The sequence below is a fragment of the Drosophila innubila genome, assembly GCF_004354385.1.
Source record: "Drosophila innubila isolate TH190305 chromosome 2R unlocalized genomic scaffold, UK_Dinn_1.0 1_C_2R, whole genome shotgun sequence".
Taxonomy (NCBI): Eukaryota; Metazoa; Arthropoda; class Insecta; order Diptera; family Drosophilidae; genus Drosophila; species Drosophila innubila.
This window is the reverse complement of record NW_022995374.1, coordinates 17,631,496-17,648,383: the sequence shown is the minus strand read 5'-3', so window position 1 is coordinate 17,648,383 and position 16,888 is coordinate 17,631,496. Positions and strand designations below refer to the sequence as shown.

The 16,888-nt window shown below is 38.1% G+C and overlaps 4 protein-coding genes across 4 annotated transcripts; 1 reads left to right on the top strand and 3 right to left on the bottom strand.

The window, feature by feature from the left end:
* Positions 1-2,490: 2,490 nt before the first annotated feature.
* Positions 2,491-3,737, bottom strand: LOC117783075 (putative gustatory receptor 59d). The gene is made up of 3 exons (XM_034620253.1): positions 2,951-3,737; positions 2,721-2,854; positions 2,491-2,655 (listed from the first exon to the last, which is right to left on the bottom strand). The coding sequence occupies exons 1-3, from the start codon at positions 3,735-3,737 to the stop codon at positions 2,491-2,493; spliced, it is 1,086 nt and encodes a 361-aa protein (XP_034476144.1).
* A 644-nt stretch (positions 3,738-4,381) lies between these two features.
* On the bottom strand, positions 4,382-5,606 carry LOC117783074 (putative gustatory receptor 59d). The gene is made up of 3 exons (XM_034620252.1): positions 5,516-5,606; positions 4,587-5,452; positions 4,382-4,534 (listed from the first exon to the last, which is right to left on the bottom strand). The coding sequence occupies exons 1-3, from the start codon at positions 5,604-5,606 to the stop codon at positions 4,382-4,384; spliced, it is 1,110 nt and encodes a 369-aa protein (XP_034476143.1).
* Positions 5,607-6,524: 918 nt separating this feature from the next.
* Positions 6,525-7,083, bottom strand: LOC117783071 (C-type lectin 37Db-like). The gene is made up of 2 exons (XM_034620248.1): positions 7,049-7,083; positions 6,525-6,867 (listed from the first exon to the last, which is right to left on the bottom strand). The coding sequence occupies exons 1-2, from the start codon at positions 7,081-7,083 to the stop codon at positions 6,525-6,527; spliced, it is 378 nt and encodes a 125-aa protein (XP_034476139.1).
* Positions 7,084-14,409: 7,326 nt separating this feature from the next.
* LOC117784105 (kinesin-like protein Klp59C) lies at positions 14,410-16,545 on the top strand. Its single transcript, XM_034621729.1, has one exon. The coding sequence runs from the start codon at positions 14,482-14,484 to the stop codon at positions 16,372-16,374; it is 1,893 nt and encodes a 630-aa protein (XP_034477620.1). The 5' UTR covers positions 14,410-14,481; the 3' UTR covers positions 16,375-16,545.
* Positions 16,546-16,888: the final 343 nt, after the last annotated feature.

Here is a 16,888-nt window from a genome sequence, read left to right as displayed (position 1 = left end):
TGGCAAAATCTGTAGCTTTTTTCCAGTTGATGTTTATTGAATGCATTTTGATGACGTTAGGAAAAATCGCTTATGAAAATCTTATCACGTACGCGACATTTGCCAATCGCTGAAAATTGTGCACAAATTATATCAATTTTAAAACGTAATCATTGAAACTTATCAATTTCGTTGGCACCCAAACCAAGGACTGCCTTTAACAGACAGACAGTCATCCGGCCAGACGGAGACGTTGTAAAATATGAAAATCAAATATTTATGATACTTTTGAGCACAATTTTTGGCCTTCGGCAAAAAAGCAAACTACAAGTTTTCATCTGACGCCATCTTTCGTGTATTTCACTGCGCTTTCCTTTTGATTTTCTTATTTTTTTTGCTTCTCTTTTTTCTGCTCGTTGGATCCACGGTTTTGCCATCGGATTTATGTGCGTGCCTTTTGGAAATTCAATTTAATTTTCATTTTTCTTGCACGGGCTGTGGCGTTTCCTATGAATTTTTGAGAATGCGCACCGGCCTAGTATGCCCGCATATTTTGCAAGTAATAATCCAAATTGGAAGGCGCAGGAGAGGCCAGCACATTGAAAATTCCGGCCAACAGTCGTAGTAAAAATTTTAAATTATTCGGTATTTTGACAAGCTTAGTTTCCAAACTTTTAGCAAGCCCAAGTTTCTAATTCATACCATTGTTTATACATAATTGAATCTGTAAATTAAATTAATTTACTAATAAAATGAAAATATTTTTGAGATTTAGCTGTCCTTTACGATATATTTCAACATCGCTTTTTGTAATACACTTACAAATCAAAGTAAGCACTTAAGTATATTTGCATGCTCAAGTCATCTGTTTGGTAGCATTGATTACAAACGCTATCCATCCAGCTAAAGCCCATTTGACACTTTAAGCCAATTGGAATAAGGCAAAGAAATAGTCAGGCAACTCGTCTGACCGCTTCTCATGTAAAGCATTTGTACATATTATTACAATCGGGGTCATTTTACGGGGCATGTATCCGGAGGCTTTGGATACACATAGATAAGACCCAATTGAAGTTGCATTTGCCACTTGAACACGCTGCACAATACATCCATGAATATACTCCTTGTATTCCCCTCATCCCACGGTGGTGTCAGGAGGCAACACTCAGTGAGTTGCTTGTTGTCCTTGTCCTTGTTGTGCTGTTGGTTTTGGCTTCCAATTGAAGCTGCTGCAATGTATTATGCTAAAATGTCATTGCGAGCTTATTGGAGTTACGCCCGTCCGTCCCTCTGTCCGTCCGTCCTTCCTTCCGTCCATCGATCCGTTTGTCCGTCTGTCAGTTGGCAATGCATATTGGCCTCCGGATGAAACAGCGACTTATGCTAAACTGACACAGACTCAGACCCAGTGCTAAATCCGGAATAGTCGTCGTACTCGTGCTCGTGGAAAATTGAATGGAAGCTCGTTTATTTTGTTGCCATTTGCCATTGTGGCAAGGAATTGATGCTCCATCGAGCGATGCGACAGGATTTGTCAGTGTCGCTGGGCGAGGACAAGTTGCCAAGTTATAAATGCCTGGCAATCGCAGCACAAATGAATCCCGGCAAGGCATTACCATTACCCATTACCACTGGCACTCGCATTCTCGTGTCCATAGATATACACTAACATACATGCATATACATATATATTCACTGTATGAAACTGCCATTATCGGTTGGCTTGCCAGCAATTACACATACCATTGACACAGATACTCCTACACACACACACACACAGTACATGTTATTGGTTAAGGAGTAGGAACGATTCTTCCTTTTAGTCTCACCGGCGCTTTCACTCATTTTACTGATGGTTTTTTTTGCGCTTCATGGATGTTGAGGACATCGTCAGGGAGCACACACACAGACACACCCAACTATACTGATAAACTCTCGCTCTCAGTCCAAAAATCAGACACATTCAGCTTCAAACTGTGTCTGCCTGTCCAAAGTATATTGTGTTTTCTTTGTTGGCCATCTCATGAATTGCCCCAAGCTTCGTTTCATTCATGTTGAAAGGATGTACCTACACACCCACACACCCGCACACCCACACACCAACACACACACACTCACAGACAATCAAAGTGTGCAGATCGATAACGAACGCTTAAAGCCAATGGTCTTAAACAACCTTAAAACAACTTTACGAGTTCACTTAAGGGAATCACTTAGGTATTTTATTTCTGTTCTTTAACAAAGCAAAGTAATTTTGAATTATTTGTATCAATTATATTACAAAATTGATTTTAAATTAATTTAATAATTAACAATTTAAGACCCATGTCTTTTCGAAAACAATTCTTTAATTCTTACTGAATCAGAGCAATTGAACAGTGGACCATTTATTTCGTCAAAGACATTGCTATCGTTTAATTCAATTAGTTATTTTATTTAGGTTCTTTAAAAGCCAACGATTTTATTTTCTTATATTATTTTCAAATTAAGTTAATTTTAACAATTTCAGGCTTAGGATTTTACCAAAGAATTTTCCAATTCATACTGAATGAGAACAATTGAACTGGTGACTATTGAATTGGTCATAGACATTGCTGTTGATTTATTCATATCATAAAGTCCAAGAATGGAGATTTTCAATGGATTGCGTGCCAGTTGAAGTTGAAAGCTCTCAAACTGAAAGGCTTACAATGATAAAAAAATATCTGATATAAATGAATTAATTAATTTTGATAACTTACAACCGCCTCAAGTCTTTTATCCAATCCCGGTGCAAAGGTCGTATACTGTTCCATAAGCTGCTTTAATTCTGCTTGATCATCTAAGACATTGTATATATTGGAAATGGAGATCCAAACGTCCACAAAGTATGCGCCTATTTCGAATGCCAGCATTAAAAAGAATAGGAGGTTCCATTTCGTTACAGCAGTTCGTTTCAGAGCGGAAACGGAAAAGTAGATACATCCAATACTTGACACATAAGAGCTGGCCGAGATACAAAGACCTTGAATGCCAAAGACACGAGCCATGCGACCGCCAAGTGTCTGTAATTCGGATTGTCTTTTGGCTATATCCTCCAGGCGATCGGCTAAGCAACAACACTTATTCATATAGGTTGCCCTTCGGTGTTCATTCTCCAAGGATCGGATCTCGTTCAGCACTGTGCGCAGTTCCTGCTTCAGGAGGACATAGTGGAGATGGATATTCAGCATTGCGAAATAAAAATGCGATATTATGACATTGACAAGCGCTGCCAGCATATATACCGCTAAGATGCTGAGAGTCAAGTTGATGGTAAGCAGATTTCGTAGGGTCACGATAGTGCCCAACATTTGGAGTAACTCTGTCACGATAATACTGGTGAATTTCTTAATGACTTCACGTCGCCACATGCGGATAACTTGTGGTTTGCGAACCGTCAAGCGTCGAAAGGCATTCACTAATCGAATGATTCTACGACGTTGCCACCAGCGACTAAACAATGTTGCAATCACGCAGACGATTCTCATGCCCATGACGACCAGGAAGAGATACTCGTGTAGCAGACCGGCATATTTCCACAATATGTGGATCAGTTCGCTGCGAGTCAGAAGAGGAAGCAGGCAACATATTGCAACATTCATGACAGCAGCATAAATCGTAGATTGACTCGTTATCCGAGCCTCACCGGTTTTAGTATTAATCTCAAAGTTAAACACGCCAAGAACTCGAGAGTAGTAGTAGGTCAGTCGTAGTATCAACTGCACCGTGTCGAACATATTGAGTGACTGAACAGAACTCTGACTTTCAGCTAATGAATCAGACAGTCTAATGAAAATGCGTAGCAGTTGATCCAATGAGCAGATTAGGTAGTACACTCCTAATATTAACTGATGGCCAATTATGAAATGGAACGTTACAACAGAACTGCTGACAGTCCCAAAAACACATTGATGGAGCACAGAACACTGGTATAGAAAATAATTAACAAAATAATCATAAAGTAATTACGAGATTATTAAGGAGGGATCTCAATATAAAACCTGAAAAAATTCTCTTTTTTTTTTTAAATATATTTCATATTTTCTTATTAAAATTAAAAATATTAGGAATTAGTTTATAAATTTAAATTATTTATAAGCTTGTATTTTCAATTTTTATTTCATAAATAATTACATTAACTTTTTTTTAACAAAAAAAATACTCTTGTTATTTATTAAATGTGAATTTTATTTTTAAGTTTAATTAAAACAATTGCGCAAATATTTTATTCATTAAGATAGAAAAAGGAAATATTTTACTTAATTTAATTATCATCACAATTAAAGTTATTTTTTAATTTATTGTTTTATAAAACTCAATAAATAAGTATAATTTTATGTTTAATATTTCGAATATTAATAATAATATATCTAATACATATTTAGAAATGTTGTATATCATACTGAACCAGAACCAAAGAATTGGTGACTATGGAGCTGCCCATAGCTGCAAGTCTCGGTTTCTTGATAGTGTAGAGGCCCAGCACAGAGAACTTTAAAGGGTTCAAAGCCAGTTGCAGTTGAAAGCTCTCGAACTGTAAGAATATGTAAAATTATTTTGAAAAGCTATGAGTATGATGCTCTTACGGCTGCTTCCAGACGTTCATCCAATCTGTGAGCAATCACTGCATGCTGGGAGAGTAGATCTAACATCAGTGAGTGTACTTTTAGAACAGCGTAAATAACGTTGACTGTGATATGCACATCTGTAAAGTAAAAAACAAATTCGACGGCCATTACCGCCAATCCCACGTAGCTCCACATGAAAGTTATTGTCGAGGCACGAAGTTCGGAAAAGGTGAAGTAGATAAGACCAACTGTGGACATGTAGTAACTAAAGGACATGGACATGATCTGTAGTCCAAAGATGTTCAATATCTGCTGGATCAATCTCTGCAGCTGATATTGTGTTCCAGCTATGACATCCAGACGATCCGCCAGGGCACAACATTTGATAATATAAACACCCTTTCGGCGTTCAGTTTCCAGACTGCGGGTCTCATCCAGCAATTGGCGAAGCTCCTCATTCAGTAGAATATAATGCCCATGGATATTCAGCAGTGCGAAATAATATTGACAGATTATTACATCGACTTGAGCTGTGATTGCTGACAGAATTCCGAGGCCAAAGAACAATTGAAATGAGAATTTACCTCGCAGAGCCGTAAGACTTAGTATCAATTGAAATACCTCCGACAAGGTAATGATCACAACTTTGGCTATAACTCCTCGTCTCCACAATCTCATCACTTGTGGCCTTTCTTTTGCTATGCGTTGCAAGGAATTCACAAGTCGAATGTAGAGCCGACGTTGCCACCAACGTGTGAATATTGTGAAAACAATGCAGAGGACGCGACACGCCAATATGGCCATGAATACGTATTCATGAAGATAACTAGCTTGTGACCAGAATCCATGTATCACTTTGCTGTTCATCAACCAATGCAATGAACCTAGTGTAATCATATTCATAATCGCGGCATATATTGTAGTTCGTTTTGTGACTCGTGCCCGACCTGTCCGCACATCCACATCAAAGTTAATCACGCCCATGAACCGAGCATAGTAATAGCCGCTCCGTAACAGACACTTGACCACGTCAAACATTCTGAAGCACTGAGTACCAGGCCATTTACTAAAATTAACATAGAAAGTCTACTCTGTAATGAAAGTGCGTCGATGTAATGAATTGATTAAGCCGATTTAACGATTATCAAATGAAAGAATTTTAATGTTCAATGGAGAGCCCTTGATGACATTTATATATGAATAATAAAAGTATCGTCATGCACGACGTCATACATGTATCTGCCTATTTTCATACTCTTGCCAAGCGTATTCTAAAGGAAATTGTATTAAACTAGACAAACTAATGGACAAACGAAACGAAAATGAGGAGATTCATGTGATCTATCTATATGAATTTCTAACAAAAAATTCCACTTAGGTAAACATCCGTTTAAGAGGATCCTCTTATTGTATTTTGTAAGTCGATAAGATTCAATAAGTAAAATGGTTAATATGCTCCATAATCTAACTTAGGAATTTGATATAATTTTTATTTATTATTTATTTGTATAGTATTATTTATTAATACACGACTAAATTCATTCGGTAAAAAATTAAGATATTGAAAATAAGACTTAATTGGTGCCTCAACAAATGGAGCGATATAGAGAGCATGAAATTAACATAAGAAGTTGATAGATTTATATACACAACAATTTGAGCTGACAAATTTTAATTAGTATCTTTAATTAGTAACAAAAAAATTGAAGTAAATTACATTAAACATTTTAGTTTGAATATAAAAGGAAAAAAATTTAATTCACCTCAAGTCCTCAAAAATAATGTGTTGTTGTCTAATAAGGTTTAGAGCTTGAGTAATTTCGTAGATTCCAGTCTTCAAATCAATTCATGCAGTTTAGTTCTGTTCGCAGACAAGAGGTGCAGTTGCGGAGCAATCCCTGACAGACAGACGGTAATTGAAAAATCCAAAGAGGTTGTGGTCGTTGGCATAAAGAGTCAGACAATCGCCATTAGCTGGTTGAGGTTGACCCGCTGACCAGGGCAGATATTTAGCCTATTACTCTCCCAGTAATAGGAGCCCTTGTGACCCAATGAATTGCCCGAGGTCCAGAACTCATAAATCCAAGGTTCTGTTACATTCAACCATTGTGAAATCTGTTCCAGCTGCGCCTCATTCTCCAGGCTGAGGAGTCCAGCACCCAAGGAATTGCAGTGACGATCTGCTTCCTTCCAATTGTACAAATTGAGGGTGGTTAAAAGACATTTGCCTGCCACCTGCGAAAAGTCGGCTTTACATCCGTTGTCGCTGCTAGCTTGATGCAATTGCAACAGCACAAAACTGAGTACAGCAAAAGTAATTAGTTGATGTCGCAACATGTTGAAACTGTGAGTAGAACTAACTGATTGAATATTCAGTTGGGAATGCCTTTTATATAGTCTCAGACTCAACATCGCTTATTTGCTTATCATACACTTGACACTTAAGAGTTGATAAGAATATATCAAAAGATAATTCTTACTTGACAATAGGTATTAACACCTTTGAGAAGCGCATGTTTACTGGAGTACTTAAGAATATTCCACATAGCGGATACGCTATATCCGTTGAGCTATCAGTAAAGACCACAATTGCTAACACTTAAGAGCCCTTCAAACAAGACTACACATTATTTAACAGCTGCTAACCAAATCTAAATAATTTGGCGAGAAGCGTGTCCATTTAGCTGATAATTATTTTACATTTAACTGATAATTATTATCAATTATAACTGATAGCAATATCATGTCTTAAAAAATAATTTCCAGTAAAGTGCCTAATGAAATAAAAAAGCAGGTTCTTAGAAAATAAATCAAAACGTGAGTTGATAGTAAAATTTTAATAAAAACATTTTTAATTGAACAAAATGAATTGCAATTGAATGAAGAAAAAAAAGCATAAGTTAAAATTTCTTCGTTGTTGTAGCTAATTAAATCTTCGATCTATTAAATATTTAAATCATACATATGTTTTTTATCTGTAAAAACAGTTAAATTCCAGTGAAATTGTTTTTCATATTTTAAGTTGTTTTAAGAACCATTGACAAAAAATTATATAAAATAATATTAAATAAGAACACATGAAAAATTTATATATTTTGTAAAAAATGAGAACATTTTTTATTTTGTCAAAACATTTTGCTGACTAACTGTATATTCAGATTTACATACAAACACACCGAAAACAATTTACAAGTCATTAATTACAGTGTGCGACTTTCATTTTCCATGTCATATGACTTTTCCAGCAGGATATTCAAAGCCTTTCATCACACAGATACACACACACACACGTACACATATATACACATACACACATGCGTATTACTTCACTTCTTTGATTTGAGGCTTTCGTCGGCCATTTTCCGCCATCCTTATACGTGTATTTTTCATTTCCGCTTCGGCGTTGCGGCATTTCCGTTCATTTTTCACATATTTTACGGCGTCGAGACTTTGTTCATATGTGTAAAAGTCTCGCCAAGTGCCTCGCAAATGAAAACTCGCATTTTGCTTTTGCTTCTGCTTTTCATTTCATTTCATTTCTTTGCAATTCATTTTTCATGTCGCCAAAGTCGTTGGTCGTTGTCCTTGTCGTTTTCATTGTCGTTGTTGTGGTTGTCGTTGTTGTTGTTGTCGTTGTCGTTGGCGCTGGCTTTGCTTTCAAGCTTTTCGTAATCCTTTTAGAAATTACGTTTCTCTTTTCAATATTATGTTTTACCTCCACTGTGCACTGTGCGCTACATTGTCAATATTTTGAACAATGAGCTGCGGATGTGGTTGTCGCCATGGCCAGGCATTAATCTTAAGCGCAATGCCACTCACCTGAGCTACCTGCCGGCCCAAGGCGATAGAAGCTTGCAAATACCCAGGAGCAGTGCCTTTTAGTGTTTGGATTTACCTGGCAGCAGCAACAACAACAACAATAATACAAACTACAAGCTGCAGGCGCCATAAGGAGTCATAAACCACTCAGTGGCCAAGTGAAAATACCGCAAATATTTGCCGCTAACCAACTCGCCAGCAAATCTCACTCCATCTTCTAGATTTCAACACACACACACATGCGAACACATTCAAAGTCTTTCGCTCTTTTGCTCTCTTTCTGTCTCAGTTTGGTCGGTTTATGTACTTTACTCTTTCGCCTTTTGATATATGACCAAAGCCATCGCATCCACCTTTCCAAATTGCCTTTTCTTTTTCTTTTTTTTTTTGGTAGTGTGAAATGTATATATATATATCCTTAACATCCTTGGCAGTTGGTCTGTTGGCCTGGCTTGGTTTCTGCGGGTAAAACTGAAAGTGCTGCCATTTATTTTATTGCCACCTTGGCGAGAGTTGTTGCGGCTGTGACTGCGGCTGCAGCTGCTCCAGGTGGACAGCTCGACGACCCAACAATCTGACAGTCCGACAGCACGACAGTTCGACACCACGACAGTCCAACACCACGACAGCCAAGGCAATGAGTAAAAACTTTGAAAGCTGCCATAAAATAAACGAAAAACGGAGTGACCCAAATGCTGCAGTGTTCGTATTTTTATAGTATTTGGATTTCAGGTTCGCCGTTTTTATGATGGGATTTTTAACGAAATTTGCTTGTCTAAATTGGAATTGAAATGGATGGAACCGCAGTGTCAGCAAGGTTAAGCTACTCATCAGCAGCGGGTAATCCTTACATTTACCTTACCAGACAATTTACAATACTCAATCCCCAATCTGCAGTCTTGCTATCCTCAATCTCAATGCGAATTTGAAGCACTTGCCAGCTCATTATGGCCAAGTTCCAAGCGAGTTTCACATTTCAGCTCATCCCGTTCATTGGCTCGATGGCATTTGGAGTGGCAATTTCAAAAACGTTGGCACTTAATGCGGCAATCCTTGGATGAACAGCTGTGCGGCATTCAGCTTAATTGAAAAGCAATGTTCCTACATAGTTTATGCTTAAAATGCGATTACATTAATTTCACACACCACAAAACAGATGACAAAGTCAGCATTGGGGCAATACAAAAGGGTTATTGGGTCCACAAGCTCCAAAGTAGCCCCAACTTGTTGAGAAAACTCAGTGAGCAAACAGACAGAAAGAGAGAAAGAGCGAGAGAGAGAGAGACACTGAAAGATAGATAGAGAGAGAGAGAGAGATTTGGACCACTTGAAAAGCCACTCAGTCAGGTGTTAAAACTAATTTACGACAATTTGACCAACAAACAACAATGGGTTTTCCCCTTGCTAGCCTGTGGGCGTTGGGCGTGGCACATCAAGTGCTACACATATTTCACACATTGCCTGAAAAGGGTGCACACATTGACAGCAGAAGGCCAGAGTCCAGTTCGACCGCAAAAGCATCTAAATCGAATAGAACACTCAGATACAAATACAGATACAGATACAAATTCAGTTTCAAATCCAAATTCAGAGACAGGCAACCAACCGCAACTTATCCTATTTGCAGTTGCTGTATTTAGATACTCGTAGTTATTGACTTGACAAGTTTTAGTTTTCAAATACTTACCTAAAAAATAAATCTGCCCTTAAGTTGAAGCCACAAAATGCGAAAGGTGAACAGTGAATAACGCAATTTAACCCAACTAAATGCAACTCATTTTGAGCAGTTGAAACTTGCGATATCATTGCCAAATAATTTGTGCGTAATTAAAGCTGTTACGCCCTATTGCCTGCTCGATAAGAGGGTGGAGAAAGTGGATCAGATTGGAGATTTGCGTTAATGACTCTTGCTGAGTTTCCAAGGCGGCACAATTAGTATGCATTAATGTTGATAAATGGAGCGACTAGTTTTACCTTTTCGCATTAAATACTAATTGGAAATAAAGCTAAAATTGACTGAATATAAAAGGAACAAAAAAAATCTAGTTGATTAGTAGATACCATAAATATATCTGTAATTAGGCACATAACAAAAACAGTTTCACAACACTGGCCATTTCAAAGTGTACGTCTGTCACGCTGACCGCCCCATCCACTGCAGATATGACGATCACAAACATCATCCTGTACAAAGGACTTGCCCAATGTGCTTCTAAGTTCCGCATCATAATTCGCCTTCTCCTGGATCAGCAAGCTGCTCATCTGATCACGTCTGGCCGTCTTGGCCAGCTTCTGCAGACTCTGCAGCTCCATTGTCATAGGACGCAGGAGATCAGCTCGTGGTGCATTAAACGGAGGAGTCTCAGTGCCATGGCACTTCATCCAGTTGACAATACTGAAATAATTATCAATAAACTTATGAATATTCAAGTGTTTAATAAGTCCTACTTACAAGTTGCTCATTTTAGTGGTATAGATTTAATCTTTTTGGAACAACAGAAAATGTAAATTTGGGAATTGGAGCTCCGTCTCTGTATGTGAGGAAAAACAAACTGATTTATATAGTCTGAATGAATTTGGAGTTAAAAATCCGCCTACTACACAAGGTTTCTTAAAGTCTCACAAGAATGTGCTGAAACTAGAAACCGTATCATTGAAAAAACAGTTGCCCTACACTACTCTACACACACACAAACCGAACTCAACTCCTCTTTGAAAGTTCTTCTTCATTCATTCACCTGGTCGAGCGCCTAATGAATTGCAAAACCATCTCAAATATGGCAAAAAAGCACCCGCAACACTGAAGGCAAAGTCATTATATTATACATTTGGACTAATGAGATTTTTTTTATGGTGATGATGGCCAGTAATGCGAGTGCGAGAGGGAGATAGACAAAGAGAGAGAGAGTGTACTAAAGACACGCGAGTCTCTGTCTTAATTATTCACAATGAACGAATATGGCATTAAGCGACGAACCAAACATTTTGACACCTTTATAGCTCAATAAATTCGAGTGCCTTAGAAAAAAATGTGTACACTGATAAAAAAAATTTTCTAATATCAAGATTTTCGAGAACATGAAATTCTTAAATTAAGAAAACATATCGTGGTTTAAAGAACATTGCAAATAAGACCAAGTTCTTATTTTAAAAATTAATGTTCTTGAAATTAACACAAAATAAAAAAATTAAAAATGATTTTTATATGTATGATTTGTTTATTTTTTTAATTTTGACTTTTATACATTTTATTCTGTCTTGGTAATTTTATAAATGTTGTTTTAATTTCTTACGAGTGGGATTACGAACCGGCGCCTACCGCTTAAACATTTGTTTTATATGAAATAGTACATATTTATACTTGCCTAACAAATTAAGATTTTTATTCTTGTATTAAAAACTTTGATTTTATAGATTAATATTCTGAGTATTAATTCTTATTTTTAAAACAAAATATTTAAGATGAGTGTTCTAAATTTTAAAAGTTGGTCTTTTTTTTCAGTGTAGGAAAATTAAAGAACCTGGTTCATTAGAAACGCGATACGGATTTGATCACACTTGGTATGTCGAATTAGAGGTTTCAGCACTTGAAGCTCAAAATCACCAGACTTTTAGGACTCACATGCCTGCCATTTGAGCTGAAAAGTAGTAAAATGTCAGCTGTACAACTAGAAGGCAGCCAGACTGGTAACCAGGATTGGGGCTGCCCTTTGGTTTGCATGCCATTAGGGCGAAACTTGGCTAGCCTTGGTGCTGCTTATGAGTAATGTTTTAATTTCAGGCTTGCGAACTCAACTCGTCCTGGTCCTCATCGTCATCGTCATCGTCCTCACATTCGCCTGGGGTTCGTTTGCCCCTTTGGCACGCAATTGCATGTTAAATGCATATGATTCCTCCGATTCCCATGCCAAGCAGCAGCTCAACTAATATGCGAAAATTATGGGTTGTAATTTAAGAGGTACTTTTGCTTATTTTTTTAATGACATCTCATGTTTGTGCGAGCACATTAGAGTTTAGTTTCAAGTCTGTATATATATATATATATATAGATGTATATGCGTGTGTTTTCTGTATGTGTAAAAGCCTAAGTGATTAGGCGCAAAGTTTATGTCGTTTAAAAGCATTCACATTAATTAATGGCGTCTGCACTTTAGTAAGCCAACATTAGATTTAGATGCAAGTTTAAAAGTCAAAGGAATAAAACTAAAACTTCTAAGGAAATTTAAAAACCTAATAAAGGTTGTTATTTAAACTCACACTTTTTAAATTTTACAAGCACACATCAAATTTGCTGTCGTTAAAAGTTATTTATTGATTTTGTTATTAGATCAAATGAAATAGAAATTTGAGTAAAGATGGAATGCAATTTTAAAACAATAAATATTAAATTATATTTCATTATTATTTAGTCCATACTTGTAATATATTATAAATGATTTTGTCGAATAATATTTACTTACAGTTTTAAAATGAAGAGATTTAAATAGTGAGCCTGAAAGTATGCAACAGTTTCTATTTGCAGCTTGAATTAAATTTCAGATGGCGACCATTTATCTTTTCCCTTTCCGCAGCTGAGCTAAAAATTGTTGTTTAGGCTGCGTATTATGAATGAATGTCAATTTTTATTTGTTTAGTTTTGTTTGGTATTTTGTTAGAATTTCAGTAGATTTGACAGTTGGTTATTTTTGCATTTTGATTTGTCGCCTAAATTCAATACATTTTTTTTTTTGATTATTTTCAGGCTGTGGTTATTGCAATTTTTATGTCATTTGACGAAATGACAAATGCATAAAACTGCAAAATGCTGACTTTTACTGGCATTTGAAAATAATTGAAATAAGAAACGGCTGCATTTCGCTGACAGCCATCAAATTGGACACAAATATGCATGAAATAATGTGTGTGGTGTATGTGTGTCTGTTTTGGTTTGGTTGGGAGAGGGGGAGTGGCATGCAGCATGCAGCATGCAGCAGCCTTCGGCCTTTGTCTACCTCAGTGTTTGCCCAAGATGCATCGACACTCGGGACGGGCCCGGGGCACTGTTTAATCTGCACTCGAATGGCAACACTGTCGAAGTTTTGCACCGTCTTCCACATTATGATACTTGTACCTATGTCACTAGGCCCTTGCCACTGCTGCTGAGAGACTTTTCACTAAAAATAAGTGTTGTGCAAACATCTGATGGTTATAGAAATTTTTGCAGCAACATCATCTTTGTTTCCTCCTCCAGGGAAATAGGGCCATATTTGTCAAACTATGAACTAGGTTTTGCGCCAGCAAAGATGTTTAACACTTGTAATCATTCAGCCAGTGGGGAGGTTAACCATATTGACACAAGCTCATTGAGGGCCAGTCGAGGGCGACAGACGACTCAGAATATCACTAATTAGCGTGCTCTTAATGATGATGACGGAGACTCAAATGCAGGGTATGCAAAAAGGAGTTAAGTAAAAAAAATGTAACCCAAATAAAATCATCTGTACGAATAACAAAATGATAAATGTTTATTTGAAATTTTAATTATTATTAATTTGATGTTACGTGTAAATATAAAAATTAAATATATAAAATTTACTTATATATTTGTATTGCAAAATCTGTAAATAATACTTATTTTTCAATTTTTTAATAAACATAGTAAGAATAATTTTTTTTTTGTTTTGAATTTGTATTTTACAAATCAAATATGATAAACATTTTTTTGTATTATAATTATTAAAAAATCAAAAATTTTAACACATTTGGGCTCAAATTAAAAGATTTATTACAATAAAATATCATTTATACTTATGAATATAATTATTATAATCAAATATATAAAACATATTGAATTTCTATGATAGTTAAGCGTATTGTGTGAACATAATTTTTAATTGATTTACACATTTTAGTATTTCTTTTGTGGATTGCATTTTATGTCTAGACTATTTCGGAATGAATTTTTTAAAAAAAAAAAGAAATAATTATAAAATTTTCTATATATTTCAGTTAAAGAGAGTTTCGAATACAATTCGCACGCACACACAAACACACACAGGAAGACATTTGTCCTAATAATCAAAATTTTCGGTAGACTGTCACAAGGACCTCGACCATGGATGTCCTATCCATAAATCAGCAGGTATATATCCGTCGATCCGATGGCCGTGTTCATCGGGCTCGGATCGTGAAATTGGATGGCAGCACTAAGCCCCTGGTGACCGTGGAGTGGCGGGAGGGCGAGTTGACACGTGGCAAGGAGATGGCTCTGGATACAGTAATAAGGCTCAATCCGCAGATCTATGGAACGCGCTGTAGTAATCGAGCTGAAGCAGCTTCAACCAATGCTATGGTTTCCATAGCTCCGCGGCCGGCCAACACCAACAATCCACAGCACTTTCCCCTAAACGTGAATGGGTTTGTGGTGCCGCGACTTACGGCGGGTAGCACCGCCCTGTCAGCGGTGGTAACCGCCACACCGCGCCAGCCCATCCCCCTTCCCCAGGACGACATCGTGCAGGAGATCGAGCGACTCCGGGTGCAGCGGGAACGACGGCGTCTGCTTAATGCTCAGGCCCGAACGCAGCGTCAGTGGTGCAAGGACTCGTTTTCGGGCAATCCCAATTGGGAGGTGGCACGCATGCTCCGACTGCATCGCCTCCAAATGGACATCCAGGCGTCGGAGAGTTGTGGACGCAGTTCACCAAAGCAACACCAGATATTGGTGTGTGTGCGTAAACGTCCGTTGAATCAGCGGGAGCAAAGTCTGTGCGAGCTGGACGTGGTCAGTGTGCCCCACAGGGAGCTGTTGGTGGTGCATGAGCCGCGCAAGCATGTGAATCTGACCAAGTTCCTGGAGCACCACAACTTTCGATTCGATCACACCTTTGACGAGCACTGCACCAATGCCCAGGTGTATGAGCACACGGCCCGTCCACTCGTCCAACACATCTTCGAGGGCGGCATGGCCACCTGCTTTGCCTACGGCCAGACGGGCAGCGGCAAAACCCACACCATGGGCGGAGAGTTCACGGGAAAGTTCCAGAATTGCCGGGACGGCATTTATGCTCTGGCTGCCAGCGATGTTTTTGCCAACCTCCTGCTGTCCAAATATGCTCACCTGGCTCTCACGGTCAGCTGCAGCTTCTTCGAGCTGTACGGCAGTCGGGTGTATGATCTCCTGGTGTCTGGTAAGCCGCAGTTGCGAGTCCTGGAGGATGGCCAGCAGCATGTGCAGGTGGTGGGACTGACGGAGAAGCCAGTGACCAGCACGGATGAGGTACTTACACTTCTCGAGCTGGGCAACAGTGTACGCACCTCGGGTCAAACATCCGCCAACTCCAAATCCTCACGCTCCCATGCAGTATTCCAAATTGTACTGCGCACTCCGGCCAAGAACCAGCTGCATGGCAAGTTCTCGCTTATTGACCTGGCGGGAAACGAGCGAGGGGCGGACAATTGTTCCGCCAATCGTCAGACGCGTCTGGAGGGAGCCGAAATCAACAAGTCCTTGCTGGCCCTCAAGGAGTGCATTCGGGCTCTGGGTCGGCAATCGCCTCATCTGCCATTTCGAGGCTCCAAGTTGACTCAAGTGTTGCGGGATTCGTTTATTGGCGGCAAAAAGGTGAAAACCTGTATGATAGCCACCATTTCACCGGGTCTGCGATCTGTAGAGCACACACTCAACACTCTACGCTATGCGGATCGAGTCAAGGAGTTAACGCCTCATCTACCAACCAAGGGCAAGATGAAGCCAGTGCTTGATATTGACAGCCCGGTTATTTCACAAACCAACTCGCTGCCTGATATTCCCAATCAAGTGAACCAGTTGAACCGCGTCTCATCCACCGCCTCGCTTCCCGAAGCCGAAACCCATCCCAACGATGTGTGCAGCATCTGGAATGCCTTCAGTACAGGCCATGCTCTTCAGGATGATAATCTGGCATACTTCAACCAGGCAACCGACAACTACGTCCAGCCGAAGGAAAAGAGCACATCAAATAACTAGAAATCGCTAGCAAATTTCAGGCGATAAAGCAACTGCCATCAAACAACAAAATTGCATGGTCACTGCAGTTTTTAGCTCATAAATACTTAACCAATTACACAAAATAACTAAATTTTGTATTAAAAAAATTCTTTATGAAAATAATCATTGTTTTGGAAAGACAAATTTAATTTTTGTAAACTAATTTATATTCTTATAATACAAAATTATTATTATTTTTAAAATCAGATATCTAGCTCATTGAATTAATACGATCTATAAAAAATATAACTGAAAATTAATCCAATTAATTAGTTAATGAAATTCTACATTTAACTATGTCTAAAATTCGTGCATCAGTAGTTTTGAAGCTATTTTAAAAATGACTGTATATATTAGAGTAGTAAAAAGTCAAATTCAACAAATTATACATCTTTTCGACAAAAATGTAGTGATAAATAATAAATTTAATTTTTTAATTTTGATGCAGAATCAAATAAGAGGCTAAATAATAATTAAATTGACATACTGAAAA

Excerpts from the sequence above, each read along its gene's own strand:
- LOC117784105 (XM_034621729.1), top strand. The coding sequence starts at position 14,482 with ATGGATGTCCTATCCATAAATCAGCAGGTATATATCCGTCGATCCGAT.
- LOC117783074 (XM_034620252.1), bottom strand. The coding sequence starts at position 5,606 with ATGTTTGACGTGGTCAAGTGTCTGTTACGGAGCGGCTATTACTATGCT. Across the intron at positions 5,453-5,515 it reads TGATGTGGATGTGCGGACAG|GTTCATTGCATTGGTTGATG; the intron begins GTCGGGCACGAG and ends TGATTACACTAG. Across the intron at positions 4,535-4,586 it reads ATGAACGTCTGGAAGCAGCC|TTCGAGAGCTTTCAACTGCA; the intron begins GTAAGAGCATCA and ends ATATTCTTACAG.
- LOC117783075 (XM_034620253.1), bottom strand. The coding sequence starts at position 3,737 with ATGTTCGACACGGTGCAGTTGATACTACGACTGACCTACTACTACTCT. Across the intron at positions 2,855-2,950 it reads GGCCAGCTCTTATGTGTCAA|GCGCATACTTTGTGGACGTT; the intron begins GTATTGGATGTA and ends CATTCGAAATAG. Across the intron at positions 2,656-2,720 it reads ATAAAAGACTTGAGGCGGTT|TTTGAGAGCTTTCAACTTCA; the intron begins GTAAGTTATCAA and ends TAAGCCTTTCAG.
- LOC117783071 (XM_034620248.1), bottom strand. The coding sequence starts at position 7,083 with ATGCGCTTCTCAAAGGTGTTAATACCTATTGTCAA. Across the intron at positions 6,868-7,048 it reads GTGTTAATACCTATTGTCAA|TTTTGTGCTGTTGCAATTGC; the intron begins GTAAGAATTATC and ends TGCTGTACTCAG.